General features: G+C 58.0%; 1 protein-coding gene and 1 long non-coding RNA gene across 2 annotated transcripts in view; one reads left to right on the top strand and one right to left on the bottom strand.

The window, feature by feature from the left end:
- Positions 1-2570, bottom strand: part of LOC115280534 — a 3627-nt gene extending 1057 nt beyond the window's left edge. Inside the window, exons 1-2 of the long non-coding RNA XR_003903828.1 lie at positions 1906-2570; positions 461-671 (exon numbers count right to left, since the gene is read on the bottom strand). This is a non-coding gene — a long non-coding RNA (uncharacterized LOC115280534). The remainder of the gene's footprint in view (positions 1-460; positions 672-1905) is intronic.
- SPG7 (SPG7 matrix AAA peptidase subunit, paraplegin) lies at positions 19-27196 on the top strand. The gene is made up of 17 exons (XM_029925505.1): positions 19-248; positions 2337-2439; positions 3239-3328; positions 8230-8471; positions 10130-10269; positions 11087-11189; positions 12802-12927; positions 13199-13361; positions 13684-13857; positions 18958-19082; positions 19757-19859; positions 20430-20540; positions 22503-22618; positions 24025-24181; positions 24600-24766; positions 25321-25398; positions 26903-27196. The coding sequence occupies exons 1-17, from the start codon at positions 66-68 to the stop codon at positions 27101-27103; spliced, it is 2382 nt and encodes a 793-aa protein (XP_029781365.1). The 5' UTR covers positions 19-65; the 3' UTR covers positions 27104-27196.

The raw sequence follows: 27196 nt of genomic DNA, 5'->3' as shown, positions 1-27196 counted from the left end.
GGGCCGCCCTACCGCGCAGGCGCTCCCGGGCGGCCCGACTGCGCAGGCGCCGCTTCCGCGCCAACATGGCGGCCGTGTTGTTGCTGCTGCGCGCCCTCGGTCGGGGCCCGACTTTGGGGCCTGGGCGGCTGCGGGGCTCCTGCTCGGGCTGGAGCCCAGGCCTCACCACCGGGGTCGGGAGGAGATGCCAGCACTTCGCCTACAGGCCTCCGATCCGACTCGCGGGGGCCGGAGGCCAAGCCAAGCAGGTAACCGCAGACCCCACGCTGGGCCCCGGCCCCCTTCCCGAACCTGGGCCGGGCCCCTCCCATCCCTCCCCGGAAGCCCCTGGCCCCGGCTGGGCTCCCCCTCCCACTCCCCCCGCAGACACCCTCGCCCCCGCGTTCGCCTCATCCGGATCCCCAACCCCGACTCCGCGCGCCCCCGCCGGCCCTGGAGTCAGAGTGGTGCCTCCCAGTACCCTGATGCCGGGTGGTGCGGGAAGGCCCGGGCAGCCCTGGAGAGGCTCCGCACAGGCCCCCCAGCCTCGAGTTTTCCAGCCCTTATTGCCTGTATTGATATTTTCTGCCTGTTTGCTTGTCTTTCTGGCGTCTTCAAATTGAATCCAGGGGGGCCTGGCTGGCTCAGTCGCTGGAGCGTGGGCCTCTTCGTCTCCAGGTTGAGTTTGAGCCCTGTATGGATGTAGAGATTACTTAAAAATAAAATCATAAAAAGACAAACAAATTGAATCTAGTAAAAGTTCCACTGATTCCTAGCAGAGAATTATTTCACAGTTGACTCACGTGGATCAGATCTCACGAGGACGAGTTCTGAAGAGCAGTGGGCTACGGTTTTGTGTGAGCAAAGCACCTGTAACTATTTTACTTTTGTCTTGTAGCTTAACGTGATTAGGACTCAAATTCGTGGAGCATTCTGTAGCCAAGACTGTTCCAGGCTCTGCTCAGGGTAACTCTTCACCCAGAAAACGAAGATCCTCAGTCCTGGTGCCTTTATGGCTGATTGTTTTACCTAGTCTTCTCTTAGGAGCTCTGCCTTCATGTCTTAGCTCGTAATGTATTATTGTTATATTTTATCATTACTTGAGGATCAATTTGAATTATACTTCTAGTCTAGATTACTGACTGCCCTTCCTTAACCTGAGGGCAACTATAGATGTATTACACTTTTTTCTACCTTTTTGTTCCGTTGAAAAGGAAGATCATACTTTATTATCATCAGTCGGACCCTGTGCTTATTCTGTGAAAACAAGGGCTGAAGTAGGCGGTTCGCAGACTGAACTCTCAGCAGGTGACCTCGCCAGTGGCTGGGACCGTAGTAAAACCAAAGTAACCGGGTTTAAGCCAAATGTTTAGGTCTGACTTTGAAGAATGACAGTTTTTATTTGCTGTGTCTTTCAAACTGATGTTAGTCATTTGTTGGGTCCCCTCCACATTGTGTGGCTCCTCTTAATGTGCCTGCTGCTTCTCACTGAGCCAATAGTGGTTTTAATTAACTAGGACAATAACTCAACAGACTAGGAAGTTGCCTCCTGTTGCTAACAGGAGATTACACGTTGTGGCTTGTTACCAGAAAGCGTTGAGCACAGTATTACTTTTCTTGATAGCAGGGCAGGGACAAGTTAAGGGAGACATCAAAAGCAAATGAAGAGATGGGGGCCTGGTGGCTCAAGTCGATTAAGCGTCCGACTTCAGCTCCGGTCATGATCTGACAGTTCGTGGGGTCCAGTCTCTGTGCTGACAGCTCAGAGCCTGCAGCCTGCTTCTGATTCTGTCTCCCTCTCTCTGACCCTTCCCCGCTCATGCTCTGTGTTTGTCTCTCTCAAAAAAATAAATTAAAAACTTAAAAAAAATTTTTTTAAAAAGCAAGTGAAGTGGGATCACTGGTCTTAATGTAATGCGTACTCACGTGGGAAAACGCTCATCCTGAGAGCAGAACTCTGCAAGGCAGGCCAGTTAGCTGCCGTGGACCCGACACGTGCTGTGTGGGACCGTTGTCTGGAGGTGTCAGGATCAGGGCACTGGGCGCTCACAGCTGCTGTGTGTGTGCACGCTCGTGTGCACGCATGTGTGCCTTCCTGTGTGCTTTTGCAGGCTGTGACCCTTGGGCCCAGAGCGGTGGCCGGCACTCCTTGCCCATCCCTCACTATTTCTTGCACGCACCGCATCACGTTTGATGTTTTCATGTTATGTTAAAACTTGAAATAATGCTCAGGCCATTCATATTTCAGGGCAGTATGAGCCCAATAATGAATATTTGAGTTCCCAGAAAAGGCCTTACACGAGGAGGCAGGTGTGGTGTGGAGTGGTGACTGTCCTCTGTGTTGTTTTTCTTTCCAGAGCTTGCACCTGTGCCTGCCGACCCCTCCCTGGGACAGGTTCCCGGGACTGCTGTGCAAACAGCATCTAGTCCAGCATCCAGCCCGGCTCTGGGAACTCTTAGGTGTGTATCTCCTGAAAGACAGAATTGATAGGCAAATCCTGTGACATCTGTAAATAAGTTAGGATATTGTTGCCAATTTGATACTGACAGGGAAACAAAATCACTCAGATGACTTTTGGCCTCATTTAAAAAATTCTTCTTTATTTTTTAGATAACAATTTAATTTATTTTTTATTTGTTTTTATTTTTCATTTTTTTAATGTTAATTTATTTTTGAGAGAGAGACAGAGCACGAGCAGGGGAGGGGCAGAGAGAGAGGGAGACACAGAATTCAAAGTGGGGTCCAGGCTCTGAGCTGTCAGCACAGAGCCCGATGCGGGGCTTGAACCCACGAACTCTGAGATCATGACCTGAGCCGAAGTCGGATGCTCAACCGACTGAGCCTCCTAGGCGCCCTCCTCCCCTCCTTTTAAACAGTCAGGTAATTAGACGGCAGACAGGGCAGACCTTTTTGTCTGAGGGGTGCCGTGTCCTGGCGCTGCTGGCCGCTGCCACACGCATCACAGCGGGTGCTGCTCGTCCGTTCAAAGTCCTGGAAAGCGGCTGTGTGTGCTGAAGAGGCCGCTTCCCCGTGCACACGCAGGGCTGCGCTTTCTTCCCTTGCCTGCTGACCGCAGTGGCGCGGACGCTCCGTGAGTTGACGTAGCTAGTTGTTCTGTAAGTAGCGGCTGCAGTGCGAAGGCGACGGCCCTGAGCTCCTGGGTCCCGCACGGAGGCTTCGGTTATTGGAGAACATGCTCCTCTCCTGAGCCTCTGTGCAGTGGCAGATCTTGCGAAACACTGTCCCTCTTCCTTGCAGGTGCCACTTACTATTTCAACACCTCCAGGCTGAGGCAGAAGACTAAGGACGGTAACACACCCAAGGGGAGGAGCCCTGAGGATGATGAAGGTACGTCTCTCTGACACTCGTCAGTGAAGGCCGCCCTGGGTGTCGTCAGTGTGTTCTGCTCTCAGCAGCAGGAAGCCTGTTTCGGCCCAGGCCCATGTCTCTCTTACCGTGAGCACACCGCCCCCCCCCCCCCCCACGTTTGATGTGGCCACGGGGTCTTTCCCTGCCTGTCCGTGTAGAGATGCTTCCGTCACAGGCAGGATTACTGTCCTCTGCAAAGAACAGCGACTCTCAGGTCAGCCCTGAACGCAGGAGAGCCAGGGTGGGGAGGGAGGCACCAGGGCGCCTTGGCGCAGCCCCGCGCCACGCCTGCTGAAATGTCACCTCCCGCCAGAGGGGAGGCTGGTGTGGCCTCCCGGGGGGAGCAGGACACATTGCTGTCCCGTGTGAGTGACCTCTGAGCACCAGTTAGCCCTGCCCTGGCCCCAGTTCACAGTGGCCTCACTTGTACGTGTTGAGTCTTATGTCCTGTGGAATCGGGACTCTGCTCAGGTGAAAGGGTTAGGGGAACAAGAGGGTCATCTGGAGCTGCAGTGGCCTCTCCGGTAGAAGCCGGCTGGTTGGGGCGAACGATAATGGAAACTGCTAGCCCGCACGAATGGCGGCTGTGCCCAGCACCGAACTAAGCGCTTCGACATCGACAGCTGCTTCTCTCCTCATGGACCCTTCCGTCCCCATGGGGGCCTGTCACGGGCGGAGTCTGGGGAGGGATACGCAGGTGGACATGTGGGTGTCTTGTAGGGATCTCCCTCATACTTAGAAGCTGGTTTGGTTTGGTTTTGCTTGTTTTACAATTTTTGTAAGTAATCTCTACACCCAGCGTGGGGCTCAGACTCACAGACCCCGAGATGGAGAGTCACAGCTCTTCCGACGGAGCCCGGTGGCCCCCACTTTCAGACTCTTGAGAGTCAGGTCTTAACTCCCGGAAACCCCTCGTGGGGCTGCTGGTCAGGTTCAGCTTAGACGTCTCTCAGGAGTTTCTGACCTCAGGCTCTGCGTTGACCTCATCGCAGCCTTTGTGGGGCATCCGTGAGGGCAGCGGCTCATTTCTTGTGCCCAGAGAGCCCCCGGGGACCCCAGCGCTTCCTTGGCCTCGTGTACCGCTCCGTGGACTGCTCGGTTCACGCGTGGCCTTGACCTCAGAGGGGCTCTGCATTGAGAGTGTTCAGGGGTGAAGGATGAGGGTTTGGCTCGGCAGAAAATCTGCAGGATTCTGAAACACAAATAGTGGCAGGTCGCTCAGTGAAACCAAATAGAAAACCCAGTAGCAGAGCCTGGTGTATGTAAGAATTAGTGGGGAACTAGAGCGACATTTCATGCAGGGACAGAAAGGATGGGTGTGTCAGAAATGGTTTGGAACGCTTGCTTCGTGACTTGGAGAGAGACGAAATCACATGAACCAAAATAAATTCTGGATGGATTAAATCATTAAATCTAAACAGCAAAACTATAAAAGAATTAGGGGGAAGTGTGGCAGAATACTGAAATGGGAAAGGCCGTCCTGAATTAAAAAAGAGGTGACAAGGAAGGAAGGTTTGCTGGGGAGAAACGGGGGGCCCTGTGTGCGGGGGCCCCGGTAACTGTAACTCGGCCGTGGCCCTCAGTCCAGGCGCCCAACCACGTGCTCACCGAGTCTGGTCACCGTGCCGTCAGCCAGCGTGTGGCACAGGGGACAGCGGAGGCAGAGATAAATCCCGAGTAGGGTTGCGCCCCCTCCTCCTCCCAGCCAGGTGGCGGCCTCCCCCGCCGTCCTCACGGGGTGTTCCGCACGTGTGAGCTTCAGACTGCTCCCCGAAAACGGGCTGGCCCCTGCGGACAGGCTTTGGCGGAAAGAGGCAGCTGTTGGGGGGGCGGGGGCGGTGTCTGCACCAGGGGTGGGCCGGCGAACCTTCCCCCGTGGGACACCTGCATAGGACAGTCCCCCGCGGGGGGCGCCCGAGTCTGCGCAACAGGGGCTGCGTCCGCATCCTCGCTGCCTGCTGCCAGCTCCTACGGCCTCGTCACCAGGTCCCCGTCCTCCCTGCCCCCCGTCCTCCCCGCCCGCTCCTACGGCCTCGCCGCCGGGTCCCCGTCCTCCCCGCCATGAGCGTTGCCATCGGAAGGCCCGTGCAGATTGAGGACGGCTTTGTGGTGCCGCCAGGACTCCACGTGGACCCAGAGCTGTAAGAAAAATTTCAGTCAAAAGAGCAGTTGCTAGAATTTCCAAACGACTTGTGTGGGGGCTTCTTGGCCCTGAGGCGTGAGAACAGCCCGTGAGGTCGAACCCTCACCTCCTCCTGAGTCAGGATCGGCGCCATGCAACTGTGTCGCTGAGACACCGCCCCCCCCCCCCCCCCCCCCCCCCCCCCCCCCCCCCCCCCCCCCCCCCCCCCCCCAGCTGCCCACGACAGAGCCGGCGTCCACGTTCCTGGGGTGAAACCCTGGGGCAGCTCTGCTGGCTGCATCCTTGAAACCGTCTTCAGGTGGCTGATTCAGGGCACTCTGGTGGTGAGGGACCCCTGCCAGAAAGGAGTTTTGCCACCAGAGTCTCCCAGGGTGGCTGTTTATCTTGTTTGTTGGTTTGGAGAGACACAGAGAGCCTGCAGGCGTGGAGGAGGGGTGTGGAGAGAGAGAGAATCCCGATGGGGTCCACGTGGTGAGCGCGGAGCCCAACTTGGGGCTCGATTTCTTGACTGTGAGATCATGACCTGTGCGGAAAACAAGAGTCGGACCCAGATACGTGTGTTTGACGCTTGGTGGCCTGGGCTGTGGTTTGAGAAGTGCACCACGTGGGCGCCGCCAGCCAGGCAGCATCACGAGGGCTGGCGTGTCGTCCTGCTCCACGGCGTGCGTGTGTGCAGAGCACGTGTTTGCACACGCGTGTAACTGTGCTCTCTGTAACGTCCTGTCGGGGCGTGCTGTGCCGTGCTGTGCCTGCCTTGTTCTTGCGGTGGGGGGAGCGGGGCTCCGAAGCCAGAGCTGGAGTTCTGTCGAGAAGCGCAGGTGAATTTGACCTGCCTCCGGGGAGCCGCCCTGAAGCCTCAGAGCATCGCCTCTGGGCTGGGCCCCCCTGCTGCGGGGCCTGGGGAGCGCTCTGGGGTGGCCTCACGCCGGGCCTGGATCCTTCTCCCTGCAGCAGGCGGCAGGCAGTTCTTCGGTGTCAGCACCTGGCTGCTTTCCTTGAAAAGGGTTGGATTGTTGTGAAGAAAGAAGAGGGTCTTGGGGCCCAAGTGCGAACTTTTTTTTTTTTTAAATGTTTGTTTTTGAGAGAGAGCATGTGCACCTCAGGGAGGCGCACACACACAAGTGGGGGCGGAGCAGAGGTGGGGGCAGAGGGTCCAAAGCAGGCTCTGCGGGACTCAACGAGATCTGTTGTTGACTGAGCCACCCAGACACCCGATCCAAGCTGTCTTCTGATTCATTTTATATGTTTGTTTATTTTTGAGAGAGCACACACACGCCCAAACAGGAGAGGGGCAGAGAGAGAGGGAGACACAGAATCTGAAGCAGGCTCAGGAACCGTAGATCATGACCTGAGCCAAAGTTGGACGCTTAGCCGACTGAGCCACTCAGGCGCCCCATGATTTTAGAAATTCTTGCAAAAAAGTGCAAAATTATCTTTTATTTAAACCAAGCCAGGATGCCTGGGTGGCTCAGTCGGTTAAGCGTGCAACTTCGGCTCAGGTCATGATCTCACGGTTTGTGGGTTCGAGCCCTGCGTCGGGCTCTGTGCTGACAGCTCAGCACAGAGTTCAGATCCTATAACTCCTTCTGTCTCTGACCCTTCCCTGCTCATGCTCTCTCTCTCTTTCAAAAATAAATTAAGAAACATTAAAAAAAAAAACAACCTAAGCCATATCCAGGGCAAGTGGCTTGCTCAGTTCAGTTGGTAGAGCGTACAACTCTTGATCTCAGGGTTGTGAGTTTGGATCCCACTTTGGGTATAGAGATTACTTAAAAACATAAAATAAAATCTTTTTAGATGAAACCAAACCATATCTTTCAAAAATCACAGCCCTGTTTCACAGTCTGCAAACAGATGCGTGTGAGTCACAGAATTGCTGCAAACCCCTTTCTGCTCAGGGCATGACGGCATGTTGGCGTGCTGGGCAGAGCCGCGAGGAAGGGCAGTGTTGCCACATGGCCTAGGCCCAAATTTATACACAGGTGTCCACAGGCTTCCTGGTGTGTGAACGGAGATGCCAGATCCTTCCAAGGACTGGGCTGGGTGGCTCGTGAGATGACAGCATCACATATATGCAATGTGGACACAGGGGAGATTTGTCTGACTGGCTGTTTTGGGAGGAAGACAGGCCTGGCCTCTGGTGGCTGCAAGCAGGACTCCACTCTGCGCTCTGGGCCTGAGGGATGTGGCCTCCTGATGCCTCCTGCTGGGAACTGCCCTGTGTGCTGCCCCTCGGGCCACCTGCCCTCTGGGTTTCTTTGTGTCCCGAAGGCAGGGGTCATGTCTCTCTCTCACCCCCTAAGCATGGGAAGTCCATGTCCGGAGTAGGGGATCAGTAACCAAGTGATGTGATTCGGCAGAAATTATCTGATGGCTTAGGTACAGGGCTGGCCTTTGGGAACATTCTTCAATTAAGTGGACCTCACCATATGCCCACAGACCAGACTGTTTAAACGTGTGGTCGTGGGGGGGGGGAGGGCAGGTGGTCGGTGGTTATTAATGACTTGCACACATGCACGCACACCGTTGGCAGCCGCGCTCCCGGTGCAGGGCTGACCGTGGATGTGCAGCACACGCTGGGCCCAGGAGGTTTCCGACGGTAAAATGGGTTTTGCGCTCCACGTGGACGGCGAATGGGGTGCTGGGGGGCCTCGGATGGCGTGTGATTGGGGTCTGTCTGTCTCGGGTCACGTGGTTGAGACTGGGCCGCTGTGCTTTCCTGCCGCCCCGCCTGCAGAGGAGCGGAGACGCAAGGAGCGAGAGGACCAGATGTACCGCGAGCGGCTGCGTACCTTGTTTGTCATCGCCGTGATCATGAGCCTGCTGAACGCGCTCAGCACCGGCGGCGGCAACATTTCCTGGAACGACTTTGTCCACGAGATGCTGGCCAAGGGCGAGGTGCAGCGGGTGCAGGTGGTGCCAGAGAGCGACGTGGTGGAGGTGTACCTGCACCCCGGAGCCGTGGTGTTCGGGCGGCCTGTGAGTGAGGGCGCGGCTTGTGGGGGGGCGGGGCTGGTGTCCCGCAGCTGCGCCGGGGGGGGGGGGCCCCCCCCCCACGCCTCGCTCTGTGGCTCTGGCTGCAGGTTAGCACATGGGGCAGCTTTGGCAGAGGCTGGTGAGTTGAGGTGCCCAGGGTATTGGGGGGATTCCCTGGGGGCCTGGGGCGGGAAACTGCCGGCACTGTGAGGTTGGCTAAGAGGTGGGGTTGGGCAAGGGCTGTCCCTTGGACAGGAGGGAAGAAAGCAAGCAGGGCCTGCTCACCCCCCCACCTCAGGTGCCCCCAAGAGAGAAGAGGCGTCAGGAGGTGGGGGTTTGGTTCCAGGGAGAGCATGGGCATCAGAGCGAGGTACAGGGCCCCAGAGGCTGGCGGTAGAAACCCCAGTAGAAGGAACCACTGTCCAGTCCGTCTTTTTCCTCCCCCTCACCCCGTAGCCACACCCAGTCCAGTTTGCCACATGGGACTATTGTCCAAAACTCTGTCTCTGCTCCTGTTTGCTGGTCATCTCTGTACTGGCATTCAGAGCTGTTGTAAATGTTTGAGCCACGGTCCTGTCAGGGATTACAAATTGTATTTCATTGTCTTGTTTCTTTATTCTCCTTCCCATTTTTTGTTAGAGGTTTGGATGGTGGGAAAAGTAGACCAGGCCAAATGCTGGGCGACAGGCATTCAGCGTGGACTCAGCGTGCCCATGGGGTGGGGGGGGGCACAACTTGAGTTGTGGGCATAGGACTCTGTCCCTTAGGACAGCACCCTGGGCCCTGCTTGGCCCTAGATAGGGCTGAATGCCAGGCACACGCGCATGGCGGCGCATCAGTTTACGTGAGTGTGTGATTTAGTTGAGGCACAGGCTTCTTCCGCGGTGCGCGGTGATCTGGGTGACCTCGCAGGCGCAGGTGGGTCATCCAGGGCCAGGCGGTCAGAGGGAAGATGGGGGGGTGAATTGGTTTCTGGAGTCATACTTTGCTCTTGGCTTCTGGGATAGAAGGACACCATTACAGTTCTTCGTTGTTTCCACGGCCTGGCCGGGTGTGTGAGTGACGGAGGCATGATGCCCAAGCCAGACATTTGGACCTGTGGGTTGGTCCTGCACGGACTGTGATCGGGGTGTTGGGGCTGGTGGTGTCCTGTCTGCTTCTCCCGTGTGGCCTTGTGACCCCACGACACAGAGCCTCGTGGGGCCCTGGTGCCACAAGGAATCCTCTGAGGCTCTTAGAGCCTTTGAAAAGTGTTCCATTCTAGAAAGCATTTGGGCCAGGCCCTCAGGAGAACGGGGCAGGACTGGCAGGACGCGGGCCGGGCTGCTGGAGCTCGTCAGGGTGGCTCCTTCGTGGGTGCCTCGGGGCGGCTCACAGAGAAGGCATTTGGAGTCCCACGTGGGCTGCATCCCGGCAGGCAGCTCTGGCCTGGTGTGTGTGTCTGTGCTCTGCACAGTGCCTCGGCCGGGGGGCGGGGTGTGAAGCACACCCTCCATGTTCTTAAAGTAGAGAAAGCACACGTATCGACGCTCTGTTGAGATGTGACACGGAAGCAGTTTCTGGCCCGCAGATGAATGCTGCTGCTCCGGGAGCCCTGCGGTGTGCGGGGGCCACCCGTCCGGCCCAGGGGTCACTCCACGGCCTCTGCTCTCTGCCTCCAGCGGCTGGCCTTGATGTACCGGATGCAGGTGGCAAACATCGACAGGTTCGAGGAGAAGCTGCGAGCTGCCGAAGACGCTCTGAACATCGAAGGCCAGGACCGGATCCCGGTCTCCTATAAGCGGACGGGATTCTTCGGGAAGTAAGTTGGTCGTTGTTTTGGCTCCGACGCTAAACCAAGCTTAGCCCTGTGACGTGCTCACGAGCACACGCACCGCAGAGCAGCCTGGCCTGCATGAAGCAGACCCCCGTGTGGGAGGCCGCGTGAGGGCCCACGCTCGGGGAGGGTGTCCGCGGGCCTGATGGAGAGCACGTTCTGTGGTTGTCTGTGGCTTTTCTGGATCCGGTACGTGGTGGTGTCGTTGTCTTTTGCAGACAGGAAATGGAACAGGAAGGGGAGAAGCAGGGCGTCGGGTAGAAACCCCCGCTTCCGTGTGGCGGACGGACACGGGCACTGTGTTGGGCCCCTGGGACCGCCTGGCCCCGTGGGAGCACACTGGCTCCCGGAGTACTGGGAGCCACGGTGGCTGGCGCGTGTGCAGGAAGGCCCGCTGCTGACTCACACACGCGCGCCGCCGTCCAGAGAGGGGTGTGTGCGGTGGCGGGTGTCCCCGGGGCAGTGGCGGGAGGGCGGGCTGGTGCCCCAGCGTTCACGCTGCTTCCCGCCCTGTGCGTATTCTCTCCCCAACGAAAGCCGGTGGCCCGCGAGATGCAGCCGACGCGAGCGTCTGTTCTTTCGGGGCGTTAGCGGGCTGGAGGTGACGGGGAGGGCGCCTGGCGTCCCCGCGCGGGCTCTGCGCCGGGGAGACCCCCCACCTGCCCACCTGGGAGAAGGTCACGAGGAGCAGAGCTGGATGAGGAGACACGGTTCCACAACTGCTCACTCTGCACGCTGGTCTCAGAGCAGGGGTTGCTCTTCCCGTCTCTGCCCGCCCCTGACTGGCCCTCTCGCCCGCTAGTGCCCTCTACGCCCTGGGGATGACCGCAGTGGGCCTGGCCATCCTGTGGTACGCGTTCCGACTGGCTGGGATGACTGGAAGGGAAGGAGGACTCAGCGCCTTTGTAAGTCGTGCTAACCCGCCTCCCTGAACCTGCGGTCCTAGGGCGTGTGTCTGTGTGCTGCTGAGCTCAGTCCCCACGAGCCACGGAGTGCGCGCACAGTGACAGTTAGCCTGGGACGGAGGCCGGCCCGGGGCCACGGACTGCCAGCTCCTTGCTTGGCCGACTGGGGGGCGTCCCCGAGGCCCAGTGCCCCCGGCTTGCGGGGCAGCCGAGCCAGGCAGGTGGACAGGCCCGTGTACTCCGCAGTGTCCCACGGCCGGGCACGCCGAGAAGCGTCAAGGCTGGCGAGCGACTGAGCCAGCCCGCTGCCCCAAACCCTACTATGCTTCTTTTAAATTTTATTTTAAAGTTCATTTATTCTGAAAGAGAGAGAGAGAGAGAAGGAGATGGAGAGGGGCAGGTTCCACACTGTCAGCACAGAGTCTGACGCGGGACTCGAACTCACACCATGAGATCATGACCTGAGCTGAAGTGGGACACTTAACCGGGTGAGCCCCCCAGGCGCCCCCAGTACACTTCATTTTTTTTTTAATTTTTATTTATTTTTGAGACAGAGAGAGACAGTGCAAGCAGGGGAGGGTCAGAGAGAGAGGGAGACAGAATCTGAAGCGGGCTCCAGGCTCTGAGCTGTCAGGTAAGAGCCCGATGCGGGGCTCGAACTCGCAAACTGTGAGATCATGACCTGAGCCGAAGTCGGTCGCTTAACTGACTGAGCCCCCCAGGCGCCCCGGCCCCCAGTACCCTTGAGGAGCACATGACGCTCGATCTCGGGGTCTTGAGTTTAAGCCCCAGGTTGGTTGTACTTAACACACACGCACATCCTCCCCCTCCCCCTCCCCCTCCTATTGCGGTAGTCTTCTTTGTAAGGCGGGCCCTCCCTGGCAGGGAGCATGCGGCCAGTGAGCCCCATCAGTGGGAGGGGCCCAGGGCCTGGCTGGACCAAGTCTCCCGATGGCACCTCCGTCCCCTCCCTGAGAACCGAGACCAAGAGTGAGTCTCTGTCTGCAGCTGCAGCCATGCGCCCTTGTAATGGTGTTGCATCCTGGGCCTGTGCTGTATTTTACTCAGTTTCCCCGTTCTTGGTGTTTTGAGGGCTGTTTATTTTTATTGTCATATGTAAATTAAATGTCAAATGAAATACTCATGCACCATGATAACATCAGGACTGTGTGCCTGATTGCCTGCCTAGTGCACCTTCTGAGGCAGAACTGAGCCCAGGTTTGTGCCCAAGTTCACGGCCTCACTAAGGGCTTTGTCTTGCCTGAAATTTACCAGCCAGCATTTCTACCCAATTTTCCTAGAGCTCGGTGTCATCACATTGCTTTTATAATATTACACAGTAGTGGGGAAAATCACATAGGAAAATACAGTTTATGTGCAAAAGGTATAGTTAAATTGCCTTGTTTGGGTGGGGGGTGGTTTTATTTTTATTTTTTAATGTATTTTTTAAGGTAAACTGTTAAATACTAGGTAACTTTGTTTCTGTTCCTGAGGCGCACGAGAGCCACCTCCCTGTGTGTGCCTAGAGGGGTGGAGGGGTGTGGGCCGAGGAGAGGTGGGGCCCAGGGGTGCTGGGAGCCACAGTACCCTGCTCTTCATTCTTTCTGCCCAGAATCAGCTCAAAATGGCTCGTTTCACGATTGTGGACGGCAAGATGGGGAAAGGAGTCAGCTTCAAAGATGTAGCAGGAATGCATGAAGCCAAACTGGAAGTCAAAGAGTTTGTGGATTATCTGAAGGTAGGTTCACGCGCGGAGCGGGGCGGCCGTGAGCACCAAGTGGAGGGAAGAACCGAAACCGGCAGGCGGTGTGTCCTGGTGTTGAACCAGCTGTGCAGGCTGAGTGCAGTGTTCAGCCAGTAGAAGGGCCGAGAGCCCGCCGCGGCCCGCAGCTGCAGCCGCCCAGGGCTGGTTCATGACGGTGCCTGAGCCGATCTCTGTGTGAGCCCGGTCTGGAACGTTCTCTCTGGAACACCTGTGACCAGTGTTGCGCCGTCTGCTGCTTTTCCAGAGCCCAGAGCGCTTCCTTCAGCTTGGTGCTAAAGTCCCAAAAGGCGCGCTGCTGCTCGGGCCCCCCGGCTGCGGGAAAACGCTCCTGGCCAAGGCGGTGGCGACGGAGGCCCGGGTGCCCTTCTTGGCGATGGCTGGCCCAGAGTTCGTGGAGGTCATCGGAGGTCAGTGTTGCCTGGGGGGCTGCGGACGGTCTCCCTGGCTGTGCAGATGGCTCTGCCGTCACACGTCCCTAGGTGGCAGCCGGCCAGGGGACCGGGGGGACAGAGAGGTGAACAGGAGGCCTGTGCTCCTGGGACTGTCGCTTGGGTAGAGAACTGGGCAGCGATGTTCTTTGCAGCCACCTCCACGCAAGGCAGCACCCCTAGGGCGACTCTCCTGAGACTTTGTCGTCCTCCATGGGCAGGGGTGGCCCCTGGCGCACGAGTGGGGTTCCTCTCTCATCACCCGTCTTCCCCCCCCCTCGGGTCCTCTGTGTCGCCCTAGGCCTCGGCGCGGCCCGCGTGCGGAGCCTCTTCAAGGAAGCCCGGGCCCGAGCGCCCTGCATCGTGTACATCGATGAGATCGACGCCGTGGGCAAGAAGCGCTCCACCGCCATGTCCGGCTTCTCCAACACGGAGGAGGAGCAGACGCTCAACCAGCTCCTGGTGGAGATGGACGGTGGGTGCCCGCACCTGTGCAGGGGAGGGCGCCCTCCTCCCGATCCCCTTTCTGGGTGGACCACGCGGCCGACGTGTGTCGTGCTGGAACTTGCGCTGACACTCACGGGCATGGCCTGTCTCTGTGCCGTCAGCACATTCCCTAGTAGGTGACATGGAGACAGAGCTGTCACTTTGCTCCACTCCAGACACAGTCGGGGTAATAGCAGAAAAGAAAGGAAGGAGCCCGGGGACGCAGCGGCAGGGTCGGTCATGGCGGTTTCCGGTCGTGGAGAAACCTGGGTGCTGCGGTGTGTGCACGCCGCTGCCCCATGCGGGGAAGGTGACGCGGGGCACGCGGCTGCCTCAGCCGGAGAGCGTGTGGCTCGTGGTCTCGGGGGCCTGAGTGACGCGGACTTCTCTTTTCAGTACTTTTGTAAGATTTTTTTTTTGCTATTGTACATTTAGTTTATTTTTATTTATGTATTCCGTAAAGATGTTATCTGAAGCAGTCCCTACACCCAGCACATAGCGAGGGGCTTGGACTCAGGACCCGGATGTCAAGAGTTGCACAGTCCACTGACTCAGCCAGCCAGGCACCCGTTCCCTTTTATTGTGGTAAAAATATAGATAACATTTACCTTTAAAAAATTTTTTTCTTAATGTTTATTATTTATTTTTGAGAGAGACTGAGAGTGAGCGGGGGAGGGGCAGAGAAAGGGACACACAGGCTCAGACATGTCAGCACAGAGCCCGATGTGGGACTTGAACCCACAGACCATGAGATTATGACGTGAGCTGAAGTCGGATGCTGAACCGAGTGAGCCGCCCAGGTGTCCCTGCGTTTACCATTTTAAAATTGTTTATAAGGGTCATTCTCTGTTGTGCAGTTACCACCTATCTCTAGAACCTTCTCATCTCTTGGCAGCCATGCTACTAGGTGTCTCCATGGGTCTGGTCTTTGGGGGCCCTCGTGCGAGTCCTGCCGCTAGGGGTTTGTGCTTCTGTGACGCACTCTCGTGACTGTCCTCCGGCTGAAGTCGGATGCTTAACCAACTGAGCCCTGCAGGCGCCCCTAGCCCCCACACCCAGCGGGGCTGAGATCACGAACCGCGCACTTCACTGACTGAACCAGCCAGGCATCCCCTGGTTGTCTCTTTAGAAGAATGACTAGTGTCTCCCTCTCTCTCTGCTCCTCCCCGACTCGTGCTCCGTCTCTCTCTCAAAAATAACTGAACATTAAAAGAAATTTTGTATTTTTATTTTTAGTTTTTTAAATATTTATTTCATTTTGAGAGAGCGTGAGCAGAGGAGGGGCAGAGAGTAGAGGCAACAGAATCCGAAGTAGGCTCCAGGCTCAGAGTTGTCAGCCCAGAGCCCACGTGGGGCTCGAACTCCCAAACTCTAAGATCATGACCTGAGCTGAAGTCGGCTGTTTAACCAACTGAGCCACTCACGCGCCCCCTTTTCTAGAAAAAAATTTTTAGGGGTGCCTGGGTGGCTCAGTCAGTTAAACGTCTGACATCGACTCAGGTCATGATCTCACGGTTTGTGGGTTCGAGCCCCGCCTTGGGCTCTGTGCTGACAGCTCAGAGCCTGGAGCTGCTTTGGATTCTGTGTCTCCCTTGCTCTCTGCCCCTCCCTCACTTACCCTCTGTCTCTCTCTCAAAAATAAACATTAAAAAAAAGAAGAATGACTAATCTCTGTGATAGTGGACAAGGGAGAACAGGCCATTGGAAGCCACTGGATGACAGTTGGCTGTCCAAGCCTGAAGTGGCCGCCAGTTCACATTTGCCCTTTGGCGCCTGCAGCCGCCCGTCGGGTGCCCCATCCCTGGATGGGAAGGGCACTGTGGGGCGCACACCTGCCCCCACTTCTTCAGGCTGGATTCTGACGTGCAGCGAGGTCAGAGTGTGTGACCTCACCTGTGACTGGCCCGTGTGCGACAGCGCGTCACTCCGGCTGGCATGAAGGCACGCGGAGACCCCTCTGCTCATGCTGGGCTTCATGCATGAAGGCCGAGAGCGTGCTTTGGGGCAGACTCGCGCCCCCCAGGAAGCATCTACCAAACGGCGTCTTCCTCTGAGCCAGACGGCCGTGTGCGGCCGTGAATAGACTGCTTCCGGCCAGCCCCGCATGTGCCCCAGAAGCCCTGACTGAAGGCCCTTGTCGGGCTGGGCCAGCAGCGAACAGAGCCCTTTGTGTGCAGACACAGCCGCGCACTCTGAGCCCTTCAGCTGCGTCTGAGGAGCCTCTGTCAGTCCTCGGGGGGGAGCAGTGCTCGCTCATTGAAGTGCAAGGCACGGAGCAGACGCTGTGCCGGTCGTGGGAAAAGCTCACCGGGAAGGGAACCCCCGCCCCCACTCACGAGTCAGGAAGAGGTGGCCCTACTGGATGGCCAGGCCCCATGGGACAGACCCCTGCGCGGAGCGTGCTGGGGTCCGTGCCAGCGAGTTACCTGTTCACAGTGGATCAGTGGAAAGAGGGCTTCGCACGACTGCCCCTTCCGACGGGCCTTCACGTGAGCTTGTGCGTTAGCAGGAGCATGTGGGGACATGGGCTCTGGCCTCCCGTGGAGTCATCAGAAAGTCCGAGCTGCCATCCACATGGCTTTTTCCATTTTAGTGTAGTTTGTTTCGAGAGAAAGTGTGAGTTGGAGAGGAGCAGAGAGAGCAAGCATCACACCCGGGCTCCACGCTGTGAGTGCAGAGCCCAGCACAGGGTTCAAACCCTCGAACTCCTGAGATCATGACCTTGCTGAAGTCGGACGCTTCACCCACTGAGCCGCCCAGGGGCCGCTTTTTGCTTGGGGACGTGCACTGTTCTTCCTCCACTGACTTGTGTGCTTAGCGGGGCCCATTCAGAGTCCAGGCTCCCTGGCCTGCAGCGCTTTCTGCAGGTCTGTGCCTCCGCCAGGCAAACGGAGTCGTGCAGGGCAGGGGTGGCCCCTCGCACCGTGTTCCCCACGACCGAAGGCACTGTGGCTGGCGTGCCATCTTTATTTTTCACGTACGTTTAGAAGGTGCTCGTCCACATCTGCCGAAACCTCTTGCTGAGAGTCCGGTGGAACTGGCTCGTGGGGCAGCGTGGGGCGGGCCAGCCTGGGAGCCCAGACCGTGCTCCCAGAGTAACGCAGCCCCGTGCGGCCCCATGCCCGCTGCAGCCTCCCCTGTCCGGCCCAGAGAACCGGAAATGACCCACACGAAGCTTTAACTGAGCGTGCACGTCCCTGTTGTGGTTACGGTGAAGCAAAGGGAAAAAACTAACTTCTTAGGACTTTTAGGATGGATCTTGTGCAAATTCTGCCACGTAAAAAAGGCCGGCCTCAGGTGGCGGCAGGTTGTGTGGTTACACTTACACAAGACTGTCAAAACCACAAGCTCCTAGAGACAGGAGCAGACTGGTGGCGGGGGTGACCTGGAGCAGGTCTCCATGCGTGCCGTCCCGAGGCGGGGAGGAGGCTGGTGCCCAGCACGGCAGCTTCCTGGTTCTGAGCCGCATTCGGAGGGACCTCTCTATACCAGCTTGCACCTCGCTATGTAACGATGTCAAAATGCAAAGTTTCTAGAACAGTCCGGCCAGCCCCGGGGGGGGGGGGGGGGGTGCTGATGACCCCAGTGATGCAGGGCACCTGGCTCCGAGGGGAGGTGGAGCTGAGACCCGCAGGCAGAGTCTGCGCGCTCCGGCCTTGCCGCTGCCCTGCCGCCGCCCTCGCTCCCACTGTCGGATGTGACTTCAGAATTCTGTGTCCACGACCTTGGTCGTGGAAGGAGGCCGTTCGGGTGCCCTGGCGGGGCCCTCCCTCCAGTCGGCCTCCTGTTCTCCTTGCCAGAGTCTGACTTGTAACCCCAGGGCACAGGCAGCTGGAGCGCAGGGCTGGCTCCCTGCTGGGCTCTCCCCCGGCCCCGAAACATCAAGTAAGCATCCGGCTTCTCGCCTTCTGTGCAGACCTCGCACACAGAGGTCAGGGCTTTCCTTGGGAGGTGGGTGTGGTTCGGACATCCTGGTGGCTGCTTCTCGGTGACTCGGGGCCGTTCCTTGGTAAGGTGGGTCCCAGGCCCGTGCGCTTGGCGTGGCCCTCCCTACTGTCATGGGGAGTGGAGTCAGTGACAGTCTGCTGGGAGGTGGCGGTGCCCAACACACTTTCAGGGCGTTAACTCTATAACCTTTCTTTTAAATTTCCCTTAAGATTTTACAGGTAATTTTAACTTGTATTTACCCATGTCAACTTATTAGGAATTTTTTCATTAGCAACAGATAAATCAGGGCCTCTTTATGTTGTTACTTGTTTTTTTAAGTGGGGTATGTGCCCACTGAGGGCTTTGAACTCAGGACCCTGAGGTCAAGAGTTGCTGCTCTGTCGACTGAGTCAGCCAAGCACCTCAGCATCTGTATTTCTTTCGCTTCGTATTTTGGAACCTGTCCAACCTCCCTCAGAGCAGAGAGAGCTGTGCAGTAAGCCTCCCGTCGCAGGCCAGCCCTGTTCCATCCATGCCTCCTGCTCCATCCCCCGCCGGGGGAGGGGGGGTGACTTAAAGCAAATCCAAACTTCTGAGTCTTACGTGTTCTAAATCTTACACTCTCTGAACATAGTTCTTTACATCCAGAGAGACTCCACGGTATCAGCAGAACACAGTTTACAGATCTAACACTCACATGTCTAGGCAGGCTCAGATCTGCCCGGTTGCTCCTTGGATGCATTTCTGCGGTTGCTTTATTCAAACTGGGCTCCAGTCTGGTTCTCGTACGGGTCTGGGCCATCAGTGGTAGCTGCTGCGCTTGCTTTCAAATTCCTGCAAGAGCGCTGGGGCATAAACCCAGGCCCCGGGCCAGCGTCCAGGCCAGTGTCCCAGACCCTGCTGCACTGGCTCCGGCCCGCAGCCAGTGCCCCTCACTCTCCAGGCCTGCTGGGCAGTTCTCTAGAAACGTCGTCCCCCGGATGCTGTCAGGATGGCAGTGCCAGTTCTGTCTGAGGTTCGGCCTCTGGGCGACGGCCTTGGGAGGATGCGCAGATGCTTGCTCAGAGCATCATCCATGCCTTCCTTGCGGACCCCAGGGGGAAATCACCGCAGCCTGTCCCCTGAAAGGGAAGCTCGACCTGACCAGCTGTGGTCCCTCCAGGAATGGGCACCACGGACCATGTCATCGTCCTGGCATCTACCAACCGAGCTGACATCTTGGACAACGCCCTGCTGAGGCCTGGCCGGCTGGATCGACACGTCTTCATTGACCTTCCCACGCTGCAGGTCAGTGTGGCCGGGGGCTGGTCATTTCTGGCACAGCTGCGGCCGCACAGGCCTGGTGCCTGTCTGTCCAGACTTTCTTGGGCTTACCGCTCTTTCCACGGTTCTCCAGCCCCAGGATTCGCGTCCTGCCCCCGAGTCTGTGGGTTTGGAGCAGGTGCAGGCCCTGCCTGTCTGCCGTCCCCGGGGTTCTGGGTGAGCATCTGCCCTCTGGTGGCCTGGCCTTCGTGGTGCTTCAAGGCCGCAGGAGTCAGCAAGCAGTGACAGCGCCCCCACACGAGTGGGGAAAGGGTTCAAAGCCAGTCGGTTCATATTCCCGGAGGTCCAGAGAGGGGGCCCGAGCCACACCCAGCAGCCAGCCTGGGTCCTGGGCTCCAAGCGGCAGAGCGGAGCTCCCCTCTGACGGCTTCTCCAGCAGCACCCTTCCTCTTTCCCACGCATAAGGAACATTCCCGTCGGGGTCTAGAAGACACAGAATGTATGTAAAGCAAACGTTTTATGAAATAAGCTCTTTCTGTGATTTAACCTAAATTTCATTTTTGATGTGCTGCTTGCAGCTCTCAGTTGGTCTCGTGTATGTAGGTTGGAAGTGACAACAAAACAAAGAAAGTGACCTAATGGCCAGTGGCTCCCGTCCGGGGCAGGAGTGGGCCCACACTCATGTCCTCTCTCTGCAGGAAAGGCGGGAGATTTTTGAGCAGCACCTGAGGAGCCTGAAGCTGACCCGGGCCAGTGGCTTCTACTCCCAGCGCCTGGCAGAGCTGACCCCGGGGTTCAGCGGTATGGAAGCTGGTTCCTGTTGGTCCTGGGGGTGCACACCTCCCCCGAGTGCCCCAGCCCCCTGCCCTGGGGTGGGAGCCTGACCACACAGGATGTGCCGTTCCTTCCCTGAGTGGCACCAGACCCCAGGGCACTGCTCCCTCGGGCAATCAGAGCGCACCGTGTGTGGGACCACAGGGGGCACACTCCTGGCAGTGCTGCCTTCCGGGCTCCGGCTGTGTGTGCGGCTCTTCTCGTTAGCAGAGACAGACCACAAATCAGGATGTTTTCTGAGGGGCTGGCATGTTAAAGGTCAAAATAAACAAAATCCTCTTATTGTGAATCCTTCCCTTTAGAATTAACGCCCTCCACTAGAGTTTCGCATGCACTGGGGAAACTAATTTCTTACCTGTGTGCATGCGTGTGAATTACAGGCGGATGAAGCAGCACACGGTGCTCACGCGGTGCTCGTGCGCTGACGGCTGCTGTGCAGGGAAGAGCCGAGGCGGGAATGCTTCGGGCCTGTCAGCGGTGCCACCTGCCTGCCGCCAGCCCCGGGCTCACGCTCCCCTCCCCTCCTTGTGCGGACAGGTGCCGACATTGCCAACATCTGTAACGAGGCCGCGCTGCACGCTGCGCGAGAAGGCCACACGTCCGTCCACACGTTCAACTTCGAGTACGCCGTGGAGCGAGTCATTGCCGGTACGAGGGGCGTGCCCTCGAGGGGCCGGGCCTCAGAAGCAGCCAGACGGAAGGCGGGGTGGCGGGAGCCAGGTCCGCTTCCACGTCAGGTGACAGAAGTGGTCAGCAGCCGGTGGACAAGGGGACAGCACGTTGAGTAGTTCTGTTTTTATGTCATGTTGCCACCAAGTGACTCATCCTTAGTCTAAGACACCAAGAATCTGCCACGGAGCAGCCAGACTCTTCAGGTAGAGAAGGATCTCGCATACCCAGGCGCGAGTGGCACACAGCCTAGGCTGTTGGCGGTGCCTTGGAGCTGGCTGCAGACCACGTTCTGGTGCCAGAGGGTCTGCCAAGAGCTGCCCCCTGCTGCCCCACTGTCTTGGCTCTGGGCCACCGCAGAGTGGGTGCTGCGTGGCAGTGCTTCATTGCCACGGCTCAAAGTGGGGTCCCTGGGTTTCTGTCAGAAGAGCAGGACTGACAGTCTCTAGAAGTTTCCGTGGCCCTAAAGGTCTTGTCCTTGAGCAGTATTCAATCTAAGATACTGGAAGTTTATTTTATATAGTTCATTTTTGAGACAGAGCATGAGTGGGGGAGGGGCAGACAGAGAGGGAAACACGGAATCTGAAGCAGCTCCAAGTTCTGAGCTGTCTGCACAGAGCCTGATGCGGGGCTCGAACCCACGAACTGTGAGATCATGACCTGAGCTGAAGTCAGACACTTAACCAACTAAGCCGCCCAGGTGTCCCTTAAAGATTTTTAAAAAGGAAAACTATTTCTTCCAAAGATGTCTGAGCAGCACAGGCCTTGTGTGTGGAGGGGGAGCACACAGTCGTGAGCCGTCCCTAGACAGCCATGTCCCTGTCGCTCTCTGGTGGAGTAAAGTCTGGTACAGATGCCCCTGGTGCAGCTCAGGAATTGGTGTGGATAGAAGAAACTAGAGTGGCTATTAAAACCTTCTTATTTTTTACTTTTTAACGTTTATACTTGAGAGAGAGAGAGACGCATAGTGCAATTGGGGGAGGGGCAGAGAGAGAGGGAGACACAGCAGCTCCAGGCTCTGAGTCGTCAGCACAGAGCCAGACGTGGGACCTGAACTCACAAACCGTGAGATCACACCCTGAGCCAGAGTCGGACACTTACCTGACTGAGCCAGCCAGGCACCCCTCAAGTGGCGGTTTCTTATTTCAAACGTGGTTTTGTGCAAGCCCCGTAATTTTACGTGGGGACTGATACACTAACAGCAATAGGGTCAAGGCGAGAAAGACCGAATACTGACGACACTGCCCTGGTCGGCAGGGCTTAGCCCCGGAGCCCCCCGGCCTCACTCTGCGGCCTCCCTGAGCTGCAGCACATCGCCTTCAAGCCCAGCCTGCAAGGCTGCGGCCTCGTGTTTAGAGGCCCACATCGCAGCTCTGGTCGACGTGATGAGCTGGCATGGCCCGTGTGAGAAAGGACTCACAGCCGAGCAGCAAACAGGGGAGAGGAGCCTCCGACCAAAGTAGGATGCGTGAAGTGGAAACCTGGGGAGTGTGGAGAGCCCGGGTGGTGACTGGTGCGTCCCCAGTAACCCGGGGTAGCAGGAGTGGAGGGTCACAAGCGGGGAGGCGTCAGGGCTGCAGCCTCCATCGCTAGACTGGGGGGAACGTGGAGCTTGGAACCCAGTGGGGACCCCATCTAATCACGCGGCCCTGGGGGCCCCCAAGGTGGGGTGTTCACGAAGCCGGCCGGAGCTGGACTGGCCCCTCCCACGTTTCCAAGCCCAAAAACAAACAGGGAGCCTCCAAGTCCCCCCCACCTGACGAGCTTCCCTTCAAACTGGAGACGTAGTGAGGCACAGTTCTCAGTGCTGGCCAGGGTCAGAGACGCTGGAGGCGAGCACCCAGTGAGGACGCTGCTCTGAGGACACAGGGTGGGACTCGTGAGGCCAAGCGGAGCACCGGGACACCACCCAGGACCCTCAGATTCTCGGTGTTCTTGCAGGGACCGCCAAAAAGAGCAAGATCCTCTCAAAAGAAGAACAGAAGGTGGTGGCGTTCCACGAGTCAGGCCATGCCCTGGTCGGCTGGTTGCTGGAGCACACGGAGGCCGTGATGAAGGTGGGGTGTCTGCGTGCAAGTGCCAGAGGGCCTGGGGTCTCGGCGGGCCTGAGCCCAAGTGGCCCCTGGCCAGAGCTGACCTCAGAAGCGCCGTGTTTTTGCTTTCAGAGAAAGCAGTGTGAGGCGGCCGTGGGCACAGGATAGGAGGTGGTGCTGTGGGGTCCCTCATCCCAGGAGGCACAGGGCAGGAGACGTGGGCTCCAGCTGCGGGGCAAGGCCACTGCAGAGTCATGACAACTCGGGGTTCCCCTCTCCTGTCTACACCCTTCATCTTCGAATTAAGAATTGCCAAGTTTAGCACTATCTCTGAAAGCACTGATGCAATGACTCCTAACCTTAGAGTGTGGAGTTGAAACGAAAGAAATACCTCCCCCAGCATGTGTGGGCTCATGAACGGGAATTGTGAATTCAGGAAGATGTGAAGGCGCGGCGGGGTGCACGTTTTACTGTGCCCTGCACACAGCCCTGGGTCCAGCCTGGAGGGGATCGGCAGGCAGCCTGGTTCCCGGGTGCAGGGAGGGGCTGGCATCCCCAACACTGAAGATGGGGCCCCCTGCCAGCCTCCCAATGTTTGGTCACTGTGCTTGAACACTGCAAAGTGGATCGTTAGTCTGGCTGTGTGTGAAGAGGCCGTCCCCCATAGGGCCGAAGTCCAGTGTTCGTGACAGATGAGTGGATGCAGCCGTCCTTGAGGTGGCCTGGGTCAGGCTGAGGACAGTCACCAAGGGTGTAACATTTATGGGACATTAAAAACTTCAGTAAGGAAGATAAATACTTTTATGCAGAGTCTCAAAAAAATGCAGAAAAATCCTGGATGAAGTACATGTAATTTGAAATTTCCTGTTTAAAGATCAGTTTGTTATAATGAGAACCAACCCCACCCCCCCCAGCCTTGGTGCTTTGCCAGGAGAGGTGAGGTTCCTGTTCCAGATGTGATCGTTACTTAGATTCTCTTACGTTGTAATTCCTTTAAGTGTTGGGCTCTCAGCCTCCTCTTCAGAGCACCTGCTGCCTGGGGCCCTCCCACCCCTGCATGCACACCTGCTGCCGGTGGGGTGGGGGAGGCAAGGAGAGTGTCCAGGCTTGGTGTCCCCGAGGGTTTGTGCAGTTCCATGTCCACCACGGCAGGCAGCGACAGGCGGGCAGGACAGACTGGTCCCGGGTGGGGTCCGTCCTCTGTCTCCTCGACTCCACCCAGGAGGCCCCGTCTGTGCAGAGGCCCAGGCCAGCAGCACGTGAGCCATCCTCCTTTGATGACAGGGTTCTCCTTGGTCATAAAAATGGGGCCAGCGCAGACTTGCTTTAACTGCTTTGAACGCCTTCAGTTAAAGATCTGCCTGGCTCGCCCCTCCTTCGTCCTGAAAGCCCAAGCCCGGCTGGCTCACTGGGCTGCCCGCGCTCCGCAGGTCTCCATCGCCCCGCGGACAAACGCAGCACTGGGCTTCGCTCAGATGCTTCCGAGAGACCAGCACCTCTTCACCAGGGAGCAGCTGTTCGAGCGGATGTGCATGGCCTTGGGGGGCCGCGTGTCGGAGGCCATCTCCTTCAACAAAGTCACTTCTGGTGAGAAGCTGGCCCCCGCTAGCTCTAGTGTCCTCAGAGTGCTTTTACGACCACCGTGCCTGATGGAGGAATTCAAATAGTGGGTACAAATGTACTTCTGAATTTCGTTAAGTATTCTCAAGCTGTTGCTTCACTGGGGTGTCTGGCGAGGGGGCAAGCCTGCTCCTTCCTTGTCCCCAGTGACCTTGGGGTTCAGAGGTGACCGTGTGCTGGAGAAAGGCCAGGGGGGTGAACCCAGATGTGTACCCCAGGGAGTCCTTTAGAGTGTTAAGACTCTGTCTTTTAAAGAGCAGTAACAAGGCACAGCCGTCCCCTGGGTCCTCTGCCGCCAGCCCCAGGCCTGTGCCAGTGGGGGGCCTAGTGTGCCCTGACTTGGCACTGGCAGGAAGGAAACCTCTTTCTTGGCCCCACGCTGCAGGGGCCCAGGATGACCTAAGGAAGGTCACCCGCATTGCCTACTCCATGGTGAAGCAGTTTGGGATGGCTCCAAACATCGGGCCTGTGTCCTTTCCCGAGGCGCAGGAGGGCGTGCCAGGAATTGGACGGCGCCCCTTCAGCCAAGGCCTCCAGCAGATGATGGATCACGTGAGTGTGTGTGGGGTGCCCGGTGCCTGTGGGTCAGGAAGCAGGTCTCAGGAGCTGACGCCCTGCCCTGTCACATGGTGCACGTGGCAGCCGTTCCAGTCCTGACCCCCTGTGGCTCTCACGTTCTGAGTGTCTGTTCTTGAGCGAGGGCTTGTGTGGCTCCTGGTGAAAAGTGCCCATGAAACACCCCGAATGATACAGCTGGGACCCAGGGGTCCCCGCACCTGCAGGACACGCCACATGCTCCCTGAGACTGAGCTGGGGCGGCCTTCAGCCTGGTGCGTGTGTGAGGCTGCCGCACACCCTCCGGCCTCCGGTGCTGGCATGGTGGCTGCAGCCGGGAGTGGGTGCCAGGCAGGCCTCTTGAACAAGGGCACTCGCAGGGGCCGGGGTCGGGGCAGGAAATGCCATCAGCCACTGCGCTGTCCTGGCCCGAGATGGAAGGTGGCTTCCTGGCCTACGACTCTCGAGTGTGTTCTGGTGCCACAACCAGACGCGTGTGGGAGCGTGGGGCGGCCGTCCTGCTTGTGACGGAGCTGCTCTCCCGTTGGCAGGAAGCTAAACTGCTGGTGGCAAAGGCCTACAGGCACACGGAGCAGGTGCTGCGGGACAACCTGGACAAGCTGCAGGCGGTAAGGCTCTGGGCACCGGCCTGCCCGGGGTGGGGGGTCACTCCCCGAGCACTGTTTCCAACACACGCAGCCTCAGAGAACGTGACTGCTGTGGACTCCACCCCATTTACGTGAAATCCCACTCTTCTTTAAAGGCCGCTTAGGGCATGGTGATATTTTCCTTTATTTATCTACTGGGATGGGGAGGGGGCAAAGAGGGGGGGGAGGGGGAGAGAGAGAGAGAGAGAGAGAGAGAGAGAGAGAGAGAGAGAGAGAGAGGGGGGGGGGGGGGGGGGGGGGGGGGGAGGAGAGAGAATCCCAAGCAGGCTCCATGCTGTCAGCACAGAGCCTGACGGGGAGCTCAGTCCCATGAACCATGAATCATGATCTGAGCCGAAATCGAGAGTCGGACGCTCAACCGAGCCACCCAGGCGCCTCTATTTCTTTTTTCATTTTTCAGTCATCTCTGTGCCACACATGGAGCTCAAACTCTTGACTGTGATGTCAAGTTTAGAATAATTTTAGATTTGTAGAAAAGCAGCAAGTACAGCACAAGCCCCTGCTACCCCACAGCAGTTTTCTGTATCGTTAGCCTCTCCCGTTAACGCGGTGCGTTTTCCACAAGCCAGTGAGCCAGCGTCCATACGTCATCAACTGAAGTCCGCACTAAATTCACGGTTCCTTCATTCTTACCCAATGTCCTTTCCTGTCCCCGGGCCCCACTTCACACTTGGCTGTGATGTCTCGTTACGCTTCCCTGGGCTGTGAATTACCACTCTCCTGTCGCTGCTGGTCCCGGCAGCTTTTGGAGCAGTGGCTTAGTGGGTGTGGCGAGTCCCCCAGCTGGGGTCTGTCACCGTTCTCATGGTGAGTCTGGGAAGAAGGCTCCCGAGTGGGTGCCGTGTCCCGTATAGAAGTGGGCTGTGCACTGGCCACGTGTCCTTGCTTCCTCTTATTCCATCCAGAGGCGCTGCTCCCCCAGGCTGGGGCATGTGCCCGCACAGTGCTGCACCTGGGCCAGGCGGCTGTGGGCAGTGCACAGACCTGTTCAGGAGGTCCTGGTGCCACAGTCCCGCCTCTGCACCGTTGGGAGGGGGTGGGAGGTTACAGGGCTTGGCAACTCCGTCCCTCCAGAGGAAGCAGTCGCCCTGCTCAGAAGTGCCCTGGGCGCATTCCTTGTGGCCGGGTCGGAGCCACTGGAGGCCAAGCTGCCCGCACCGGCCATGCGCACGCTCCCTCAGCATGCCCTTCTGGCCCTCGGCACCAGCGCCCCCGTCCCCACGTTCCAGCCCCCACTCACCCCTCCCCACGTGCAGATACACGCACCTCATTTGGTAAAGGAAACAAGTTGCCCCAGAAAACAGAATCGGAAGGGAAGCAGAAAAATTATGAGGCTGGCAGCTGTGAGACCCTCGGAGATGGAGATGGGGGGGGGGGGAGTCTGGGCCCCTCCCTTTGGGGCGCTCAGCTCTCTGCAGGCTCTGCCGTGGCCCTGTCTGGGGCTCATGCCGCTCTGCCCCGTCAGCTGGCGAACGCGCTGCTGGAGAAGGAGGTGATAAACTACGAGGACATCGAGGCCCTCATCGGCCCGCCGCCGCACGGGCCCAAGAAGATGATCGCGCCGCAGCGGTGGAGCGAGGCCGAGAGGGAGACGCAGGACACCGGGGAGGACGAGGCACCTCAGCAGCCCCCATTCCAGGGGGAGGAGCCATCTTGGCCCAAATAGGAACCTCCCCCTGGCCCTCTCTGGTCTCTGAAAGCTCCTGAGATCTATTTATTGACGGCCCTCCTTAGGAGAAGTAAACGTTTTTGCAGATGA

This window comes from Suricata suricatta, chromosome 16, assembly GCF_006229205.1.
Source record: "Suricata suricatta isolate VVHF042 chromosome 16, meerkat_22Aug2017_6uvM2_HiC, whole genome shotgun sequence".
In the NCBI taxonomy this organism is placed as follows: Eukaryota; Metazoa; Chordata; class Mammalia; order Carnivora; family Herpestidae; genus Suricata; species Suricata suricatta.
This window is presented reverse-complemented; position numbering and strand designations above follow the sequence as displayed.